Raw genomic sequence first — 19720 nt, forward strand, 5'->3', positions numbered from 1 at the left:
ATCTCTTGCAATACTACATAAAAATCTAACATATGGATGGTTTGACTGTTAGGTTTTTAAATTTTTTCTTTTATGAATATGTACAAATATTCTCCATATTTCAGATTATTTCCTTAGGAGAAGGAAAAAAACTAGTCATTGTAATTAATTTTTGACACAGTTTTTGTCTATCAGAATACTTAAGCAAAGTTTTCAAGAATAGTTAGTGGTGCTTAAAATGAATGACCTTATTTATACCTAAAAACTTATTCTGCTACTTTTATATATTTAAGAGAACTTATTGGCAATAACATTTTTGAGTTAAAACTGCCTTTCCTCTAAGTTCATGTATAGACTTGCTCCATTATCCTGAATTTAGAAAAATTCAAAGACCATATTATGACTTATAATATGTAAAACATTTAAAACTTCCCAACTCAGTCTAAGCAGGTAAAATTCAGGCTAAATTGGAAAACAGTCTAAAATGTATATTTCTAAAGAGAACTTCCAGGTGTCTCCAGCAATAAATTGGAGTAATAAAGTTCCCTCAAGAGGTCCTTATCATTCCTACCCTATTTACCAGGTAGGTATGATTTAAATTAACCTACCACTGTGGCAAGGGCATTTAAAGAACCAAAAAATGCCTGGAAACAGTTATGTCTCTTTAAGTAATCTCCCGCAATTTTGTTTACACTCTCAGTTTCCTTACCAACTTTGTCAGCTCAACTCAACAGCACACTGAACTAATCATTAACTGATTAAAGACCCACCCTCTGATTTTTGTTTAATCAGGAAATATGGAATGTGAACGTGAAAATAGTAACTCTTCAGAAGGCTCTAGAATGGCAGAGTTTAACCACAGATTTTTTAAATAGAAAAGGTGAGAAATCAAAGTTAAAATTGGAAGTAAAAGTTAAATTCTGAAGCCAGAAGTGACCCCACTGATGATTTTAAGAAGACTTGAAACCATGGAGGCAGAATTTACATTAAGAAATCTTCAAACTGCAAAGAGTTTAAAGACAACCATTACCCATCCAGTTCGTAAGAAAATCCGAAAGTTCCACCTCAAATATCCCTCAAATCCATTCCCCATCTCCAGTGCCAGCACCCCAGTCAAAACCAACATCATCTTGTCCACACAATTGCAAAAACTCTGAGGGTTGAGGGGGAGTAGAGGGGTTTTAAGGGGACTTTAGAAAGGGCAGAAGTCTGGTACCACTAGTAAAAGTGAAACAGTATAAACCTAAGTCTTCAGATTTTGTCTCAGGAAGCAATGCAACTTCTGTGTGAACAATCCATGAGCAGGAAGTGGTGAAAAAACTTTAAAGGTTTATTGAATTGCACATTTTAGTTATCTGATCATCTTGATAAATGTAGGCAAGCAACAATGATGCCTTGGTTTTTCTGGTTTACTTTTCCGTGAGCATAAACTATACAGCTGCTTCTAACATGATCTCATGATGCACATATATGCAGTGCAAAGACAACTCTCTTTAGAAGTAAAATGTTAGAGAGGTTTGACTTGCATACAGCTTCACCCAGATAAACCTTGGCAACACCTACCCATTTGCTCTTATTTTGTAAGCTGTGTTCTGATTTTATGAGCCCTGATTGATTCCAGTAGCATCATAGGAACTTCATTCTACAGTTGAAAGAGCTGCTGACAGATTATCCATAATTCTTCATTTTCTGATCAAATTGTTAATGACAAAATTAAATTTCAATTGTCCTTTAAAAACACTGGGTATCTAGGGTACTGATGTAACTTATCAGTATATCCCATAGATGAATGTTTTACAAGTTAATATGCTTTAAGAAATAAAAATAAATGAAAATACAGCCTAGATAACAGGATTTCTTATTATAGAATGATTCACCAAAGTTTATTGCAGCAAATATTTATTGGCTAAAATAGCAAAAAATCCTATAAATTTCCCAAATTAAATGAAAATAGTTATTTTCATTATGAGCAATTTTTGTGAGATTAAGTTTCTATGGGTACAGGGGGATGCTAGGCAATCTAACAACAGGAAAGTCCCTACAATGACTCATTTTCACATCCGATTACCTATGTGTATATGATGTCCAGTCAATAAGCAGATCTATGACTGACTAATCTCTAAGATCCCTCCTAGACTCACCGGGGCTTCCACCATGTTTGGTTTGCTGTTCCTTAGTGTCTTTACCGCATGGAAAACATCGACGACATTTTGCCGTTTCACCATTTCAACAACGATGCCTATAGCACAAAACATGCCGCTTCGCCCGCCACCGTTTCTGAAAGCAAAGGCATTTGAGTTAGCAGTGCCAGATGACCATATCTCACACAATTGTGTATGTTTGGGAAAAGAAAACATCATAATTTAAATTGTTTTCCATTTGTGTCTTAAATTTGCTTCATAAGTGTGCATGGATGTGTACAGAGCAGAGAGGAGGAAACGTGAGGATGGGATCAGCTCAGTAGCTTACACTTAGGAATATGCTATAGCCATAGATAGCTGCAACCTAAATACCTTAAGATTCTGACATAGTTGTAAACTGTGTAAGTCCGAGGTTGCTCGGGACAGTGTTCAAAAGAGTTTAAATCATATAATAACCAATCAATATTTAGAAAAAATAAAACATTGAAGTTAGTAGTTAATTATAGAATCATAAGACTGTTTTAGAATAACATCTATAGGAGTTCTCTAATACAGAAAATGCAAAGGCTACTGAGAAAATAAGCACCACAGCCCAGGGAATGGCCAGGCTGAACAGTCCTACTCACAGGCAGTGGATGATCGTCCGGCCTTCCCCTTCCTCGCATTCCTCCTGCCATTTCTCCACCTGCAGTATCAGTTTCAAAAATGACCGTTTGGAGCCAGGCACTTCTCGATGAGAAGCCCACCCGAGATACTGAAACTGCTGCACCATCAGATAACCTTCCTGGGGCTGTAGAGGGAAAAGAGTTTTTACTACGTAAGTAAGTTGGGACTAGAATTTTTACTAAAAAGTAAAAGATGCATATGATACACAATACAAATGAACTTTACACTGGATTGAGTCTAGCTGACGTAAGTCCTAAATATGTACATGCCAGTATGAAAACGTTCTAAATGATGACAGCAAGAAACACGGGAATCATCCTTTATATCTGCTTCTCTCTCACATCCCATATCCAGTAATCAATTCCTATGACTATATTTCCTAAATAACTTTCAAATTCATTTCCTTCTCTTTATTGCCATTGACATCATTGCAGTCCCAATGACAAGTTATGATAATTATCTCCTAGTTGATCTCCCTGAATAAACTTTGACTTCCTTCCAGTTCTTTCTAACTACAAGCATCATGATTATTTTGGAGTGCAAATATGATCTTGTCATTCCGTCTTAATGGCTTCCGAGTGATGCCAGCACAAAATCCAAATTGGCGTTATGACTTAAAAATCCTTAAGTGATTGTGATCTATCTCCACCTCCTTTCCCAGCCTTACCTTGGCTTTCTTGTAATCCATTTACAAAGTCACTTCTTGCCTTGGGGACTTTGCATATGCTGTCCCCTTTGCCTTGAATGCTTCTTTCTTGCTTGCCCTTCCCAATCCCAAATAAAGTGACCAACTTGTCCCAGGTTTGCCTGGGTGTTTTCTGGTCTTAGCACCTACAACTTGCATGTCTTCAGAAAGCTCTCTGTCCTGGGCAAACCAGAATGGTTGGTTATTGCACCCCCAAATAACTCCTGATTCTTTAAGTTTTGGCTTAAATACAAATATCTCAAAGAAGTCATCTCTGATTGCATAGCTATGTCAGGTTGCCCAGTTAAACACTCTGTATTCTTTTACTTTTTCTTTATAAAATGTATCATTTTAATAAATGATTTTTACAATTAGTTGTTTAATGCTTTTCTTTCTGATAATATATAGATTCTTTAAGGACAAGGAAATCTCTTTTTAACCTCCGTATTACTAGAACCTTGTATATACTTTCCAAAGGGTAATATTGTTGAAAGAATGAATCAAAACCATAAACCTTCAAATAACAATATAAGGAAGAGAATGTAATACAGGAGGAGGTCATATCCATCAAATCTGAAGCTCCCTATGGCAAGGGCTCATACATCTTTTGGTTGGATATAGGCCCTACGTAGTACTGTACCCAACTTGTTGGTGCATATTAAATATTTGATGAAGTAAATGATATTAAATAATGAGATGGGGAACAGAAAAAAAATCATGCACTAATAAGGACCAGAACACCAAATAGGAAGTTCAGCAAATAAACAAAGATGCCGACTAAAAACGGTAACAGATTTCAGTTCCTGTTCCTAGAATATTTTCCATATAAACAGCTCAATTAACAGACCAGCCATACTCTCTTCGGCAGCTACGCTTTCTCAACTAAAATATTACTAGAACCACAAAGTGACAGATGTGCAGACATAATGAGATTCCATTTAAATTAACATCAAACGTATACATGAGTATTATGACATGAAGTTATCCTTTTTTCTCCACTGAAATTAGCAACCGAATTGGATATGATTTTATTCCCTGCTTAAAGTCATATACATATAGACTTATTAACCAGACACATATATAGTCATTTTGATATGAAAAACACTGAAACCTGACAACCCTAATCATATACTTAAAATAATACACATACATAGAGCTGGTACTTTAAAAAACAGAACAATCTTTCCCTTTAAAAAGAGCTTAGTTCCATTAAAGTTACTAATGTTTTCTTTTCGAATTCTGTTTGCTACTTGGTTATACAATCTAAACAGTTTTGATTAGTACTTTTTATTTTTTTTTGAAGGAGAGACCCTCAAATTTAATTTTTCATTTCGTGCAAAGCACATGAAGAGTCAGGGCAAAAAGGACTTCTGAGGGACGCAGTAGTTGCTACTTTGCTGCTGGGAAAAGGCACAGTGGTAGCAGCACTGGTTCTACTTTTAGACCTGGGCAGAACCAGATGTCGGGGCATTTAGGAAGATGAAATTGTAGGTAGGATAATCAATAATGGTGATTCTCCAAAAAAAAGTGATTTACTTTTTCCTTCATGCCTCTTATACACAGGACTTGGAACAGTGACATGGAACACCCCCCCGTAATGGCTGATCCAACATGTCCCTTCCTCCTGAGGTAAAGCTCCTCTGTCACTATAATTATTATGTTCTTATTTTTCAGTCACATGCCTTTTTGGGCTGGATGGCAATACTAATAAAACATGCAGTCATCCTTAAGATAAGTCCACATATGCTCAGGGTCGAGGCCCAGACTGTCAAACTTGATTGAGCCAGTACATCTGAGTCTAGATTTCCAGATGGAATGTGTCAGTCTAGTAACTGACCAGAAAACCTAGCTCCTAACATTTCTACTTTCCTGTATTTGGAGTGCATTTTTATTCTAGTACTAAGCTGTAAGATGATTATTAGCTTTGGGATGAATTGTGTAGTGCTTCTTATTAAATAATTCTACTATCCCTGTTGTCTGAATGGAATTATATCCCCTAATGGTTATGATCTACTTGTTCTGGATTAGCTCATTTAGAGTTAGAATGATCCGACCATGACTTACTCTTGTTAGGTTGCATATCCTAAAAATCCGGTTGATCACATCACAATCCATTGAACAAGACATACATTCCACTTGGATAGGGCCGTATCGTAGCATCCCTTCTTCTGGCCAGTACTGAGGGCAGCCCTAGATGATGAGTGTTTTGAGAGAAAAAGAAATGAGCATTATTTTTTCTAACTGGGGTAGCATAAAGCAGACTTTAGCATTTTATTACTACTTTATTAAGTGTGTACAAGTACACAAAAGCAAACCATAGTCATCAACCTGGGACAAGTCGACTTCATTTAGCATCACAATGGAGGTACAGCCATAATCATACACTAATCTCCAGAAGTCTTTCACAGTGTTTGGCAGAGGGTATTGGGTGACGATGAAAGCAGCTGGTTGTCTGTAGCTCTGTAAAGAAACAATGTAGAGAAAGAAACATAAGAACTTAAAATGCATGATCAGTTGTACAAACAGATTCAATATACTTCAGTGTAGGACCAGTAAGATGTAATAAATTCACATAGAGATGTAGCCAGATGGCTGCTAAGCCATGGAATAAAAGATGTGGATCTCTGGAGTATCCTGGAACTAGTACAGTAATGAGTCAATTTGGTGGGCAGATTTCAATGCCTCCAAAGCAATTCAAGTCAAGAATTGAATTTTGACTTCATTGAGAGAAGTGAATACAGGTCAGATATAAAAGAAGAAACTAAAGAACTTCAAGGTTAAGATCCTCTGTTAGGTACCTGATAGGCTATGTCAATTTTCCAAATGTAATCAGTCTCTGAGAGGCTGAAGGCAAAGCAAGCACAAAACCTCTGGTATGTCTCTCTATTAATCAATCATCTGTGTGTATGTGAGTGTGTGTAAGTAAAACAGTTTGACCCTCCTCCACTCCAAATATGAAAAACCACAAGTACCTCAAACTCCTGTGCTTTTATATTATACGGATATCATCAGCACATTCTGTACATCTGTTAGGGCACAATCCGCTTCCTATGGTTTCCTGAGCATTTCTAATGCGTATCAACTGTCAGCATGACAGTTTCAATCATTTAAGATTCTCAAGTGCAAAGAGTAACTTGGCCCCACATAAGTGGGGAGATGGCTTTTTGTTTGTCAGGCTCCCCTTGATTAGGACATAACATATTGTCTCTTTCCATAGGAAGGGGTAGTAAAGGTAATGTTTATCTTGCCTGGGCAATCTGTCAGTCTGCAGATTGACGATCTATACTGACGTAGCAATGTATGTTTCTATGTAATGATTTAATCTAATTATTTGTACAAAAAAAAAAGTACAGTTTCCTAAGATAGATTTCCTTAATGCTGACAAAAATTGTCAGTAATCTCATAACTCATTTGTGTCACACTACTATTAATTCCTTCAAATGTCTGAACATCAATGTGGAACTGATCCTTGGACTTTACTGATGCAACCACCATTTGGGAAATGTGAATAACCATGATATTCCATTCCATGGAAGACTGCAGAATAAATCTGAGTAGATGGTAATTGACCTGGCTACTTCTCAATGAGCTCGAAACTTTATAAGTTATACCTGAAGCTGCGGTGAATGCCTCCTAAGAAAGGTATGAAGCCTCATGAGAAAGGCATAGAAGGAAGTAAGCTTTCCTTCCAGTTAAATGTCTAGTTCATGGGAAGATAAGTCAGAGCAGGAATTCATTTTTTTTGAGTCACAGAGGAGGGGAAATGCATCAGGAGGAGGTGATAAAGGAGAAGACTGGAATTTCTTATTTCTTTCCTTTCTAAATGCAGGAGCATACGTAAGGCTTTGAAATCACGGAATCTTTGGCTTTACCGCCTCCTAATTCTTTATAGGCCTGGCAAAGGAATGTACTACTAATGATGGGGGTAAAGGGTAGGCGGGGAAGGAGGGAGTGTTGAGTGATAATCCCTCTTCCTGTAAACCTAACCCAACCTTACTCCTCTGAAGGCTCAACTCCACTACTAAATCCACAGAACACCTTTGACTATGAAATACATCTTTTTTGAATCATAGGGGATTCAGCAGAGAGTAGGAACAGGCAGATTACGAGGTTCAACCTTCATATTGAAAAGAAGACAACCTGAAAATTGCAGAAAATTTGCCAAACATGCCAAAGACAATAAATTCAAAGGTATCAATACTTTTCATAATATTATTATTTTCTCTTTTCTGTTTTCACACATTGTTTTTCATTTCCAATCTAGACTCAAGTCTGACATATTGTCCCTGTATTTGGTACATTGGCCTTTTCAGACACCTAGTAGGGGAAGGAAAGGTATAACTGAGATCCAATGTGACTTCTGCAGATGTGATTAATGGCCAGGCAAGACTCTGGTCACAGCAAGGATGAGAGCTTTTCATTTGAGTTTGCCTTTGCACTATTCTGCTCTGCAGTGCCAAAAAGGGCAAAGGGATTGGCTAAGACTAGTCTCAGAAGCAGAATGTGGGCTTTTCTAAGTCTCTACTACCAGGCTACTAATTTACAGAAGGTAATTTTAGGAAGCACAATAGAAGCAACAACTTAGAAAGTCTCATTATAGTCAGAAAGGAATGAACCCTGGTTTCTAATTTCTCCTTGCTGTGGCTTCAACTGTGAAAGGGCAAAAGCTAGATATGAAGGCAGCAAATTGTTTAAAAGAAAACTTTGATAGCCCTCTTCTTCTTCCCAAGGCAACCAAGGTAGTGGCCAAAGACATAATTTAAAATTCTCTTTCCATGTTGTTCTGTCTACAGGCTATTAACACATTAAGTACATGCTGGGCATCTATAGTTTATGAAGATTGGAATAAGGCAAGGTAGTTCTCTTGCTATGATGGATGTGTTGACATGGTATCATCCATGCCTTCCCTAGTTAGTTATAAGTAGTCTTTATTAATTAATGGCCAATAAAACAAGTTAGCTTCAAATTTTTGAAACATTAAATGTCACAGATAAAAATTTCCCAAATGAACACAACTTTAGTAAGATATGGCATTCTGTGATTTAAAAAATTCATTCCTAACTATATTCAAAATGGATAAACCATGATTTTCTTTTCTGAAAATAATTAAGATGAGAAATGAAACCTGCAGTTATGTCCTATATGAATATAGTGATTTACAATCGAGTTCCAATTCTACAATTATGCTTTAAAAACTAATCAATCGTTCGCAAGAATCCCTGTGGGGAAATCTAAAATCATTCTCCAGAAAAATTTGTACTTCAATGAAAGTTTCCAATTTTCCTCTTTAGGCCAGAAAAGAAAACTATCCAGTATCCAATTGCATTACATAGCTTTTCATGGCACTCTGCACCAACAAAGAGGGCAGTCTCTTACATCCATAAGAGCAGCATTGATGTAGTTACTGCTCTCCCCATCAATTGTAATTAAAAAAGGCAGACATCTGTCAGGTGGCAGCATGTCCATGAAACGGTTCTTGTCATGGTTCCTTGGCAGGCACGCTATACTGCAATCTTCAGCTTGTAGTCGAGGGGTGACTGAATTCAGAGTCTAAAAAGAAAAGGGAACCCAGGTTAAAAAAAAGTGATCCATTTAATAGTATAACATAGACCTATCAAGTATTTAGGAGGCCAAGTAGAAAGTCAAGGATTTGTGCAAGGCAATGGCATTTGCCACTGCAACAGGCTGATAGACTTTGTAGTTAAAGCTAATGAAGCCTGAGAAGTGACAAAGGAACAAGACACACATCATTCAGTGTGCCTCTTCTTAAAGGGAACAGGGAGGCTAAACAACACAGCTACCTGCAAAATGCATTGCCCAATCAAAACAAATACAATCAAGTACATCTATGATGATGACGACTCTTCATCAATGCTGGAAATCATATCATTTATACTTGTGTTCTGGCATGCCATACTTGAAGATAAGCTGTGGCATGCTGAAAAGAGCACTGGACCAAGAATCAAAGAATTCGGTTTCTAGAGCTACCTTTGACTTCATTTTCACCCACCTTCAGGATATTTTAAGGGCAGCGAAAACGTTTAGGACTATTTCGAGACAATGTCTAGTACAAACTTCAGCTATTACTATTAATGTGTTTGATCTCACACTGTAAGTGACACAGAAGGTCAAAATCCATAAGACTGCATGGAAAAAAAAAGGTTATAAATACACACAAATCACCACCGAATTTGACTTTTATGATACCTTCTACCAATATTCTTTCCTGAGTCTGAACTTATTTGCCCTTCAGGATACAGCAGATATGAGCTCATTAATACAAAAGTGACTCCATAATATGTATAATGAAAGAGACAGGGATTATATTATACTTAAAATGGGTCAAAGGTTATAAATTTGACTTGAAAGACCTTCCTTTAAAGAATTAGTAGTGCCTTGTAATAAGTCATAGAAGAGGCCTTAGAAATAGCTAATACCTGAAATTCATCTTTGAGATGTGAAGAGTTAGTCTGGGAGTCTATTCTAATCATATCAAAATACGCAGCTTTAAATTCACAGACAGGTATAGCAGTTTCTCCACATAAGCAGGCTTCTAAAATTGCATCATGAATAAAAATGTACTGTTCCTATCAAAAGAAAGAAAAAGAAAATTTCAAAACATTTTAATAAAACTTTTCTATCATCGAAGGTAGCGAATACAGAGAATTTTCTCTATATGGAAATATTAATTGAAATAGCAGTATTTTTGTATATGACTTAATAAGCTAATATTGATTATATATGAAAAACAACTCTCTTGTTTTTTGCAAAAACAACAAAAGTGCACTAGAGGTAAATTAACATACTTCTGTCTGGACCATATTGATACGACGAGATCTTAAGGCTTTGACACAGTTGTAGATGTCAACAACACCTTCTCTTTCAGCCATGTCCAGCATGATGTCAATCACAATGTAACAGCCCGTTCGTCCAGCACCAGCACTGAAAAAAATTAAATTTTAAGAACTATAAGAAGCATGTTTGTCTTTATATGTTTAATAAAGACCTTTTCCACTGTCAGGTAGAATCAAATTGATTTACCAAAGTGCAGGACACATATAATTTTTACGTGCTGTGTAAAAACTTATTAATGTACAAATAACTTCATGTGGAGTATCTGCTTTGGTGTAAACTAAAGATTGGAACAAGAATTCCAAATTATTTACAAATTCAAAATAACGTATATATGTCATTCAAGTTTCATCTCTCTCTCACAGGCTTCATGTGATATAAATTTAATACACATAATTTCAATCTCATACAATTCATCAAGTGGTGGATTCATGCTTTGAAATTTAACTCCCAGCTGAAATATTTTTATATTCATGTAGTTGTGGGTCCTTTGGCAACAATGCGAGAATACTGGCACTGTCCCTTAGAGAGACACCTGTAAATACCAAGGCAAAAGAAAACTAACTCCAAAACCTTTAAATAGGAAATCTGAGGAGCCACAATTCACGGGAAATGCTAATGGTGAGGGTGGGAAAGAGAATGATGGTTATGAAAGGGGAGGAGACCAATAGTATAAAGACTGTTGGAGTCATGATCTGAAGGGAAAATGAAAATGAATTGTGAGTAGAATGTGATTTTCAGCAAGACACCAAGCTAGCCACTATCTTACTGTATTTAATTCAAAAGTTAAATCATAATATACTGTGATTATTTTTACCACTGGGGACTGTTTCTTCAATTTTAAATATAGAAGGTCAATGGAGCAAACATGATAACTTTTTTTTTTGAAATTTACTTTGTAGTCAGCTGCTTCTTTTCCATAAATACAGAGATACCTGAGTGTAAGTGGAAAATGACACTTCTATTTCAAGAGAGTATCTGAGAATCTTGGAGCACTTCTGAAGCAAGCAATTCATAAGAAAGTAAACCTCTATGATAAATCAACAAATCCTTAAATTGAAAACCTATTTATCTCATTTTCTAAACACTTAGATGGGCTAGTGACATTATTTCTTTGTTATCCAGATTTGGTCACTTCTCTTAAACTCACTGTTCTTTTAGAAATTGAAGCAAGAGATATTGCAGTTATCTCTATTTCTTCTTTCCCCTACCATCTTCTCAATCACTGTTCCCAGGGTTTGAGACAAAAAAGTAATTGAAGAGTATATCAGATGTCTTGAGGAGGATTGAAATGAAGGGTTTTGTTTTTTTTTTTTCAGGGTACATAGTGTCTGATCTTATGGGATGTCTTACCTTTATTTCATTCTCTGTTTGTTTTTTTTTTTCCCCTTTTACACATGGTTATTTAAATCCTGAATAGGTTGGATTTTCAGAAAGAACAAAATAGGTTTTACTTATTATGTAGCTTGGAGGGGATAGTATTTGAAAAGGGTGTGTAGCATCATTTAGAGAAAGCGTTTCAGATTCAGTACTTATTTTTCTGGTCACACCTCAAAACGAGGCCATATAATTTGCTTTTAGTGTCTCTGAATGCTTGTTTTAAAAGAAGTTTCTAATCAGACCAAAGTCTGGATATAATGTTCATGTTTTTGCCATATATTTGCTGATGCAGTTTTCAAGGTCCTCTAATGGGACTTTCTTTTTAAAAAAAAAAAAAAAATCTAAATAGCTGTTTTGCAACACAAATTCTTGCAATTTAGGCCATTTAGTAATTCTGTATGTCTCAAATTTAGTTTTAAAAGCTGGGATTCCATTGGGAATTTTCTAGATTGGCAAGAAATTTCTATTTCAATGTACCATTCTATACAATATGGGATTTGCAAAAGTGACAAGAAAAACCCAAAAACCACAGCTGTTGCCACTAAAAGGCAGAGTTTCTACATTTGTAATTGTGGATAACACTACACACATTAGGTTGAATGTATGTATTTCTTAAGTTTCTAGTTTACAGCCTACTGAACAGCTAACTTTTATTTTATGGCTGTTTTATCTATAATACATGCAAGCTGGAACTCTGTAAGCACACATTAGTTTTTGTGCTTAAACGTCTTATCTTGATACTCCAAAAAGAGCTGACTGCATATAGTCAACGCCATTTGGACCACCACTCACCTGCAATGCACAACGATGGGGCCGGCACTGGGAGGGTTGGATAACTTGACTCGCCGGATGAAGGAAAGCAGCCCCGTGGCATGGTACGGCACTCCATGGTCAGGCCAGCCCGTAAAATGGAACTGTTTAACTTCACGGATTTCACTGTATCCCCTCTGTGCAAAGATGGTAAGAAGTGTTTTCAAAAGAACCAAAATAAAGCCATTAAACACAATTATAAGTAGAGATGCAATCAGCAATGATAACAATAAAAAAGTGTACCAAAGATCATACCTTTTCTAAAAAGGGACGCTGGCCTAACATGGCTTTAGGAGCTTACCTTTATTGTCAGACAGCTGCCAAAGAAAGAAAATTAGAAGTCTTGCTGAGTTCTTTAAGTCTGGGTAAATTTTATTTACCTTGACAGCTTGTTTCTTACTGGGAATGACAACCCATAAAATTATGAGGGGGAAAGAAGAAAATGGGAAAGCTAAAATGCTGCCCTATTGACCCAAGGCACCGAGTTCTCAAGCGGTATATAAAAGCAACTTTCCAGCTTCTCACCTCACAAAGAGATTTTTAATGCCTTGCTTATCCATGTTGAAAATGGTTTTGAAGCAGAGCATGTAGGGATTTTCCAGGACAGTGCTACTCTAGTTTGGTTTGTGGAAAAATACAGGCAGCTAAACTGTTCTTTGGGCAAACTATTTTTCTTAGCTCTGTGCAATAATTCGGCACACGGAGTATTTATAGTAACAAAAATACAAACTGAAAGAAGTGAAGCACTCATTGTCGTGCTCCTCTCCTATTGGGTTAATTTAAGAGAACCCTACAAATGCACATTTCAAAGCTTTCTCCTGCCTTTTTTCTAAAAGAAGCCTATAGATTGGGGTAGCACAGCTTGGCATACATGAAATATTACAGAATATATTTTTAAGAATTCACATTTGTAGCAAAAAGGAAAAAAAACCTACTATAATCTATATAGTTCTATCTCTACTGTGAGCCATCTGTGAAACCTCAACCTTGCTTGTTCAATCAGAAAAGGTAGAAACTTATCATGAAATAAATAAACAAAATTGAGAAAGTTTATCTTTAGAATCTATCTTATGCAGACCAATATTACCAAAACCTTCGAAGCCAGTGATCATGTCTTATAATTAATTCTTTTTAGTTCCAGTTCCTGGCACAATACACCACACAAAGCAGAGCTCAACAAATAATAGTTACAATGATAAACACCATCATGAAATCACCCAAATGGAAAAGTCACCTTTTCTGCCACTTTTAAAGTCAGCTTTCATGAGGAAGGTCATAAATTGATTTAAGACTTGATTTTAGTCAATAACTTCACTTGTCTATTAATACTTTTACTAGAGTTGCTATATTGGACTTGCTTTCTTTATCCTTCTATTACATGTACAGTACTTGCTCCTTTTAGTAAATTTTCATATCTGGTAGTACCTCTTTCCCTATCGTTCTTTTTCTATAAATTTTTTGGAATAATTTTCATATATGTGGTTAAAAAAACACTCAAATCCCACTCTTTTCTAGTTCTAAATAAAAAGAGCAAAATTAAAATTCAATGATGCTCCAATTAGGATTGTATTAAATCCATATAGTGATATTAATAGCAAGTTCTCCCATATTCTGGGAAATGGTGCATATCTCCATTCAAATCACTTTATGTCTTTCAATACACTTTTGTGTTCTTATTCAATTAGGACCTATATCTTTCTTGTTAAATATACTCTGTTATTTGGGCATTTTTTGTTATTGTGAAAGATTTTTTAACATCTATTTTTATTTATTGCTAATGTAGAGAAAAGCTATAATTTATGAATATTTATGTTGAATTAGTCACAAATGTTTATTAGTTCTATTTAAAAATATTATCTGCAGTTTTCTTTACATAAAATCATTTCATCTTTAAATAATTGTCTTTTCTAATAGTTACATAGTTTATTTCTTTTGTCTCCTTTCATTTGCTGAAACTTCCAAAAATGTTGACTACTATCTTGAAAATGATTATCCACATTACATTCCTGATTCTAAAAGCAATAACAGTGTTTATATTAGTTTATTATAATAAACTGATAGTCTTCAGTTTTTTATTCCTTAACATGCATGCTACTAATTACTGTTAAATCACCTTTACCACATTTAGAAAGTCTCCTCATTTTCCTAATTAGAGTATTGCTATGAAGATCTTTTCAATAAAATTAAATGCACTGATCTATTAATAAAATCATATGGTTCTGCTCCTTTCATGTAGTGACAATGAAATATCCCACTAGGTTTCCCACTACAGTTGAAACATTCTTGCAATGTTAGGAAAAAAATCATAATAGATCATGTTGTGATATTTTCTTAGTTGACTACTAGATTCAAATTTTCAATCTTTTATTTTGAATGGTTTCTTCAATTGTTGGTTTTAATGGTTTTCTATGACCTAAATAGTTTGAATAACATAATCTATTCTTTAAAGCAGCGGTCCCCAACCTTTTTGGCACTAGGGATTACTTTCCTGGAAAATAATTTTCCACGGGGGGAGGGCTGGGGGTGGGGGGAGGAAAGCTCAGGCAGTGATAAGAGGGATGGGGAGCAGCTGTGTGACCCAATTCCTAAGTTTCATGAAAGATAATTTTCCCTCAGGGTTGGGAAGTGGGGGACGGAGGCAGAGCTCTTCAGCCCGGTTGGTTGGGGACTGCAGCTTTAAAGGATAAAGAAACATCAACCATGGTGCAATTTTTTAATGTTTAATTTTTTTATTTCAGCATATTGCAGGGATATGAATGAAAAATGTTCAGGTTACATATATTGCCTTTGTCCCACCTGGGTCAAAGCTTCAAGCATGTCCATCCCTCAGTCGGCGTGCACCGCATCCATTAGGTGTGAATATACCCATCCCCTCCTCCCTACTCCCACCTGCCCAACACCCGACAGTGTTACTACTATATGTGCACTTAAGTGTGGATCAGTTAATACCAATTTGATGGTGAGTACATGTGGTGCTTGTTTTTCCATTCTTGTGATACTTCACTTAGTAGAATGGGCTCCAGCTCTATCCAGGATAACACAAGAGGTGCTAGATCACCATCGTTTTTGTGGCTGAGCAGAACTCCAAGGTATACATATACCACGTTTTATTAATCCACTCATGTGTTGATGGGCACTTGGGTTGTCTCCACATCGTTGCAATTGTGAATTGTGCTGCTATAAACATTCGAGTGCACACATCCAATAAAGGGCTGATAACTAGAATCTATATGGAACTCAGGAAAATCAGCAAGAAAAAAATCAAATGACCCCATTAAAAGTGGGCAAAGGACATGAACAGAAACGTTTCAAAAGAAGACAGACTAATGGCAACAAACGTGAAAAAATGCTCAACATCTCTAATCGTCAGGGACACCATAGTGCAATTTTAATGGTAAATTTTAATGATCATTCTATTTTCTTCTGTTATCTGTTCAGGTTTCCAACTCTTCTTGGTCCAATTTTTGAGAATTATTATTTGCTAGAAAATCAGTGTCTCTAGACTAAAATCTATGTTTCTAAGTTTGTACATAATATTTTTTATAATTTTTCTAATAGCAAGTATAACTGCTGTTATATCTCTGTGTTTTCTAATATTGTAAATTTTGTTTTCATTTTACCTCATTTAGAATTGACAATGTTACTTTACTGATCTTTTCAAAGAACTAGCTTTTTGATTTTTTTGTTTGTGTTTGTTTTTTATATTTAATTTTTCCTTTGTTCTAGTTTACTAGTATTTTTCCTATTTCCTAATTTTACAATTTTCACATGATTTCAGACAGCCTTTCAAAACAGAAATCATTTATGGGGATATATTTTTCTTAGTGGATAACGAGGTAAATTTTGATATAAAATTATTGATCTATGTATTAATTTTAGTTTTGAGGTAATCATTCATTTAATGTTTACTCAGAAGAGGATTTGGTGATTTCTGAGAGGCTAATTTGTGGGGTAATTGGTCAGTGATTTGTTGTTGTTTTCTACTGGATTTTGGAAACACCTCAACTTTTTTTCTGTGTATTCAGTTCCATGACTGATTTCATAAGATGGCATAAACTCAAGAGACTGAATAGTCTACATTTTCTCTTTATATAATTATAGGATCTAGTTTATTAAATCAAGCTTAATGGTTCTCTTTTTGAAATCTATATCATTGCTTATTTTTATTCTACTTGATTTGTCTAAGAAATTTTCATATATATTTTATAGTTGTGATACTCATGTTGTATAATTACAGTTATCTGTAATTTTCTAATATTATAAATGAAGCCATTGTATTTTAAGTAAATTCCTTAGGATGGATTCATGAAAGTAAACTTCTCAAAAGACATAAATACTTTAAAGCTATGGAGATACACTGTTTTATTGATTTACAGAGGGTTTATAGCCATTTAACTATGATCAGCAATGGATGAAAATATCTGTCTCGACACACTCGGACAATCAATGAGGATTGTTATTCTTTTTAAAGTTCTTGCTGATTTGAAAGCACAAAATGGTATATCAGTACATGAGGTTAAACATTTTAAACAGGTACATTAGCAGTTGTGTTTCTTCAGAGACTCTAGTGTTTTCCTTTCTTTCTATTGGTATTAACACTATGAATTAAGGATTGATAAATAATGACAGGTTTCTTTTGTGTGTATGTACCTTAAAAATTTTTTTTTTGACACAGATAATTTTACACTCTTTCATGTGGTCAAATCTATTAAGCCTTTCCACAACAATGTATTTCATTGCGACTATGTTCCACTTCAGTCTACTACATCACCAACTCTGCTTTAGTCTTTCTGCAACATAATAACTGGAGTGATCCTCTTAAAAACAAAAGTCAGATCATGTTACCTCTAGGCTCAAAACCCTCCAATGGCTGCCTAACTCACTTTAAATACAAATTAGGGTCATCATAATGGCCTAAAAGACCACTTATCTGGCTCTGATTTCTCTCACTTCATTTTGTATGTCTTTCCCACTCACTTATCCATCTCTGAACACCCTGGCCTCTTGGCTGGTTGTCTTTCCTACAGGAATATACATAGGTCTCTGGGCCTCTGAAATGACTCTTACCTCTGTTGGAAACATTCTTCCCTCAGACATAACCCATCACTCCTTCTCCTTCACCTACTTCAGGTCTTTACTCATGTTGCTTTCTCAAGAACAAGTCCTTCTCTGATCATCCTTTTACAATTATAAACCATTGCTTCCCCTACATCAATAATATTCCCTATTTCCAGTCCCAACATTATTCTTCTCCATAGCACTTTTCATGATACAGGGTGTATTAGCTTATTCATTTGCAGTGCCATCTTCCCTCAATAGGTTATGCGATCTACAAGGATAGAGATTTTTACCCGTGTCCCAAGGTTTAGAAACAGGCCTGGCACATGGTAAACTCTCAAATATTTTTGGAAGGAATAAATGTGTGAACAGATTTTATAGCATCATAAAAACAAAACTTGACAAGGATTTAAAGAGACCGAGCAGTTTTGATGTACATTTTCTTTTAAAAGAACTTTAGTATACTTACCCTTTCCAGGGTAAATGTCCTAACAACATATTCAGCAAGTGGCTCCATTTCTACGCAAGTTACTTTGAAGTCACCATAAACTTCTGTATCATCAGGCCAATATTTATAGCATTTAACCTAAATGACAAGAAGAATACATTAGTAGACCTGAATATAATACATATTAGCCAAGATGATTTAATTCCTATGATAACTCTTTAGGTCCTAATTAAAACACATTTAAAAAATCTATAAATGAGAAAAAAATCTGTTACATAATAAATAGACTTTGTATGATCTCATAAAAAATATACAAGCCTGATCATGCAATTAGATTCTCATATAAAATCAAAGCTTATTTTATTACTCAATGAGAAATCAAATAATTTTTAAGCCATTGAAGGTCCATGTAGTAGCATTCCATTGAAATGCTATGCCTATAAATTTTTTTAAAAAATTGGATATTCTATTTTAAGTAGGTTATATGTTGCTTTACAACTATGTTCATTCTTATGACAACAACAAAAGAAATCTTTTTTTTTCTCTTACCCGGCCAACCTCAACTAAATTTGTAACCATCACAATGCAGGCAGACTGTTCTTGCCAGATCATTCTCCAGAAATCATATACTGTTTCATGAACTGGGCCTATGAAGAAATTAATTTCAATATTATATTATCAAAGGGATTTTGTAGTTTGGAAGGAGTTTAATTAAGATAAAAGGCAGAATAAACAAAATAAGACAAAAATATAATTAAAAGTCTAACACAAAATGTCACCAAAAGTACTTAACTTCAGTTCCTATCTAAATTTACACTATAGGCAAAACATAAGCATTTGTGATTTTTTTCCTCCCAATTTGCCTTCTGTACCTTCGCCAATTCAGAAGATGGTAGCACTAGGCGGTATTTATGTCTGTCACTAAGGCACTTTAATGTTTCTTCAAATATATGTGAAAAATAGGAACTCTTATGCCACCATCAAACAAACAGCATATATTACCAATTACATAAATGCCCATCATTTATAAGTAGCACATGTTTAGTTAGGGGTTAATGAAGAAGTATCCTTACATATAGGGACACATCCTAACGTCATATATTATCATCTCCAAACCGCAGAAGCACGTGCTGGACTATACTCTCTATTCAATACCATAAAACCAGAATACTGTTCACCACTATAGCTGGTCTTTCTAACTCTAAAGAGTCTACAATTAAACTCAATTTCTCCAAAGATATGTGAAAACAAAAATGACCTCTGTCTAAAGAGCAAATATAGCTTTTGTTTTACTTTTCTCTTATATAAAACGGATGTGCAAGTTTGTCTTCTGAAGGCCAGCAGTAAATTTGGAGAAATTGCTCAAGATGGTAAATTTTGTTTGGATACCTTATTCCCCAGTGTACCACTATAACAAGATTTTCCTACTTTCTTTTTATATTCCATGAAGAATGAACCTGACTAAATTCCCTGTAGCTCTTTGCTTTGTCTCAGTATTTACTTGTCAAAAAATTATTGGAAGACAGTATAACATCTCATTATAACAATATTGGTCTTGGGTACTATTAAACTATGCTGCAAGAAGACAGGTACCTTATACAAGATCAAGCCTCTATTCTCTTTCATCAAAACTGAGTAATTCCTCTGCCCACTATTATTGACGAAGGCTCTGAGATATCTGGATAACAAGGACCAAATCAC

The 19720-nt window shown here is 35.2% G+C and overlaps 1 protein-coding gene across 1 annotated transcript in view; it reads right to left on the bottom strand.

Annotated features, from left to right (window-relative positions):
• Positions 1 to 1552: 1552 nt before the first annotated feature.
• The window catches only part of PTPRK (protein tyrosine phosphatase, receptor type, K), a 471942-nt gene continuing 453774 nt past the window's right edge, over positions 1553 to 19720 (bottom strand). The window contains exons 19-29 of the mRNA XM_012660791.1: positions 18569 to 18666; positions 18041 to 18157; positions 12496 to 12650; positions 10278 to 10413; positions 9909 to 10058; positions 8848 to 9021; positions 5800 to 5931; positions 5536 to 5661; positions 2747 to 2910; positions 2121 to 2256; positions 1553 to 1621 (exon numbers count right to left, since the gene is read on the bottom strand). Of these exons, the coding sequence (XP_012516245.1) occupies positions 1553 to 1621; positions 2121 to 2256; positions 2747 to 2910; positions 5536 to 5661; positions 5800 to 5931; positions 8848 to 9021; positions 9909 to 10058; positions 10278 to 10413; positions 12496 to 12650; positions 18041 to 18157; positions 18569 to 18666 (1457 nt within the window). The remainder of the gene's footprint in view (positions 1622 to 2120; positions 2257 to 2746; positions 2911 to 5535; positions 5662 to 5799; positions 5932 to 8847; positions 9022 to 9908; positions 10059 to 10277; positions 10414 to 12495; positions 12651 to 18040; positions 18158 to 18568; positions 18667 to 19720) is intronic.

Source organism: Propithecus coquereli, unplaced genomic scaffold (genome assembly GCF_000956105.1).
Source record: "Propithecus coquereli isolate 6110/MARCELLA unplaced genomic scaffold, Pcoq_1.0 Scaffold68, whole genome shotgun sequence".
NCBI classification, from domain to species: Eukaryota; Metazoa; Chordata; class Mammalia; order Primates; family Indriidae; genus Propithecus; species Propithecus coquereli.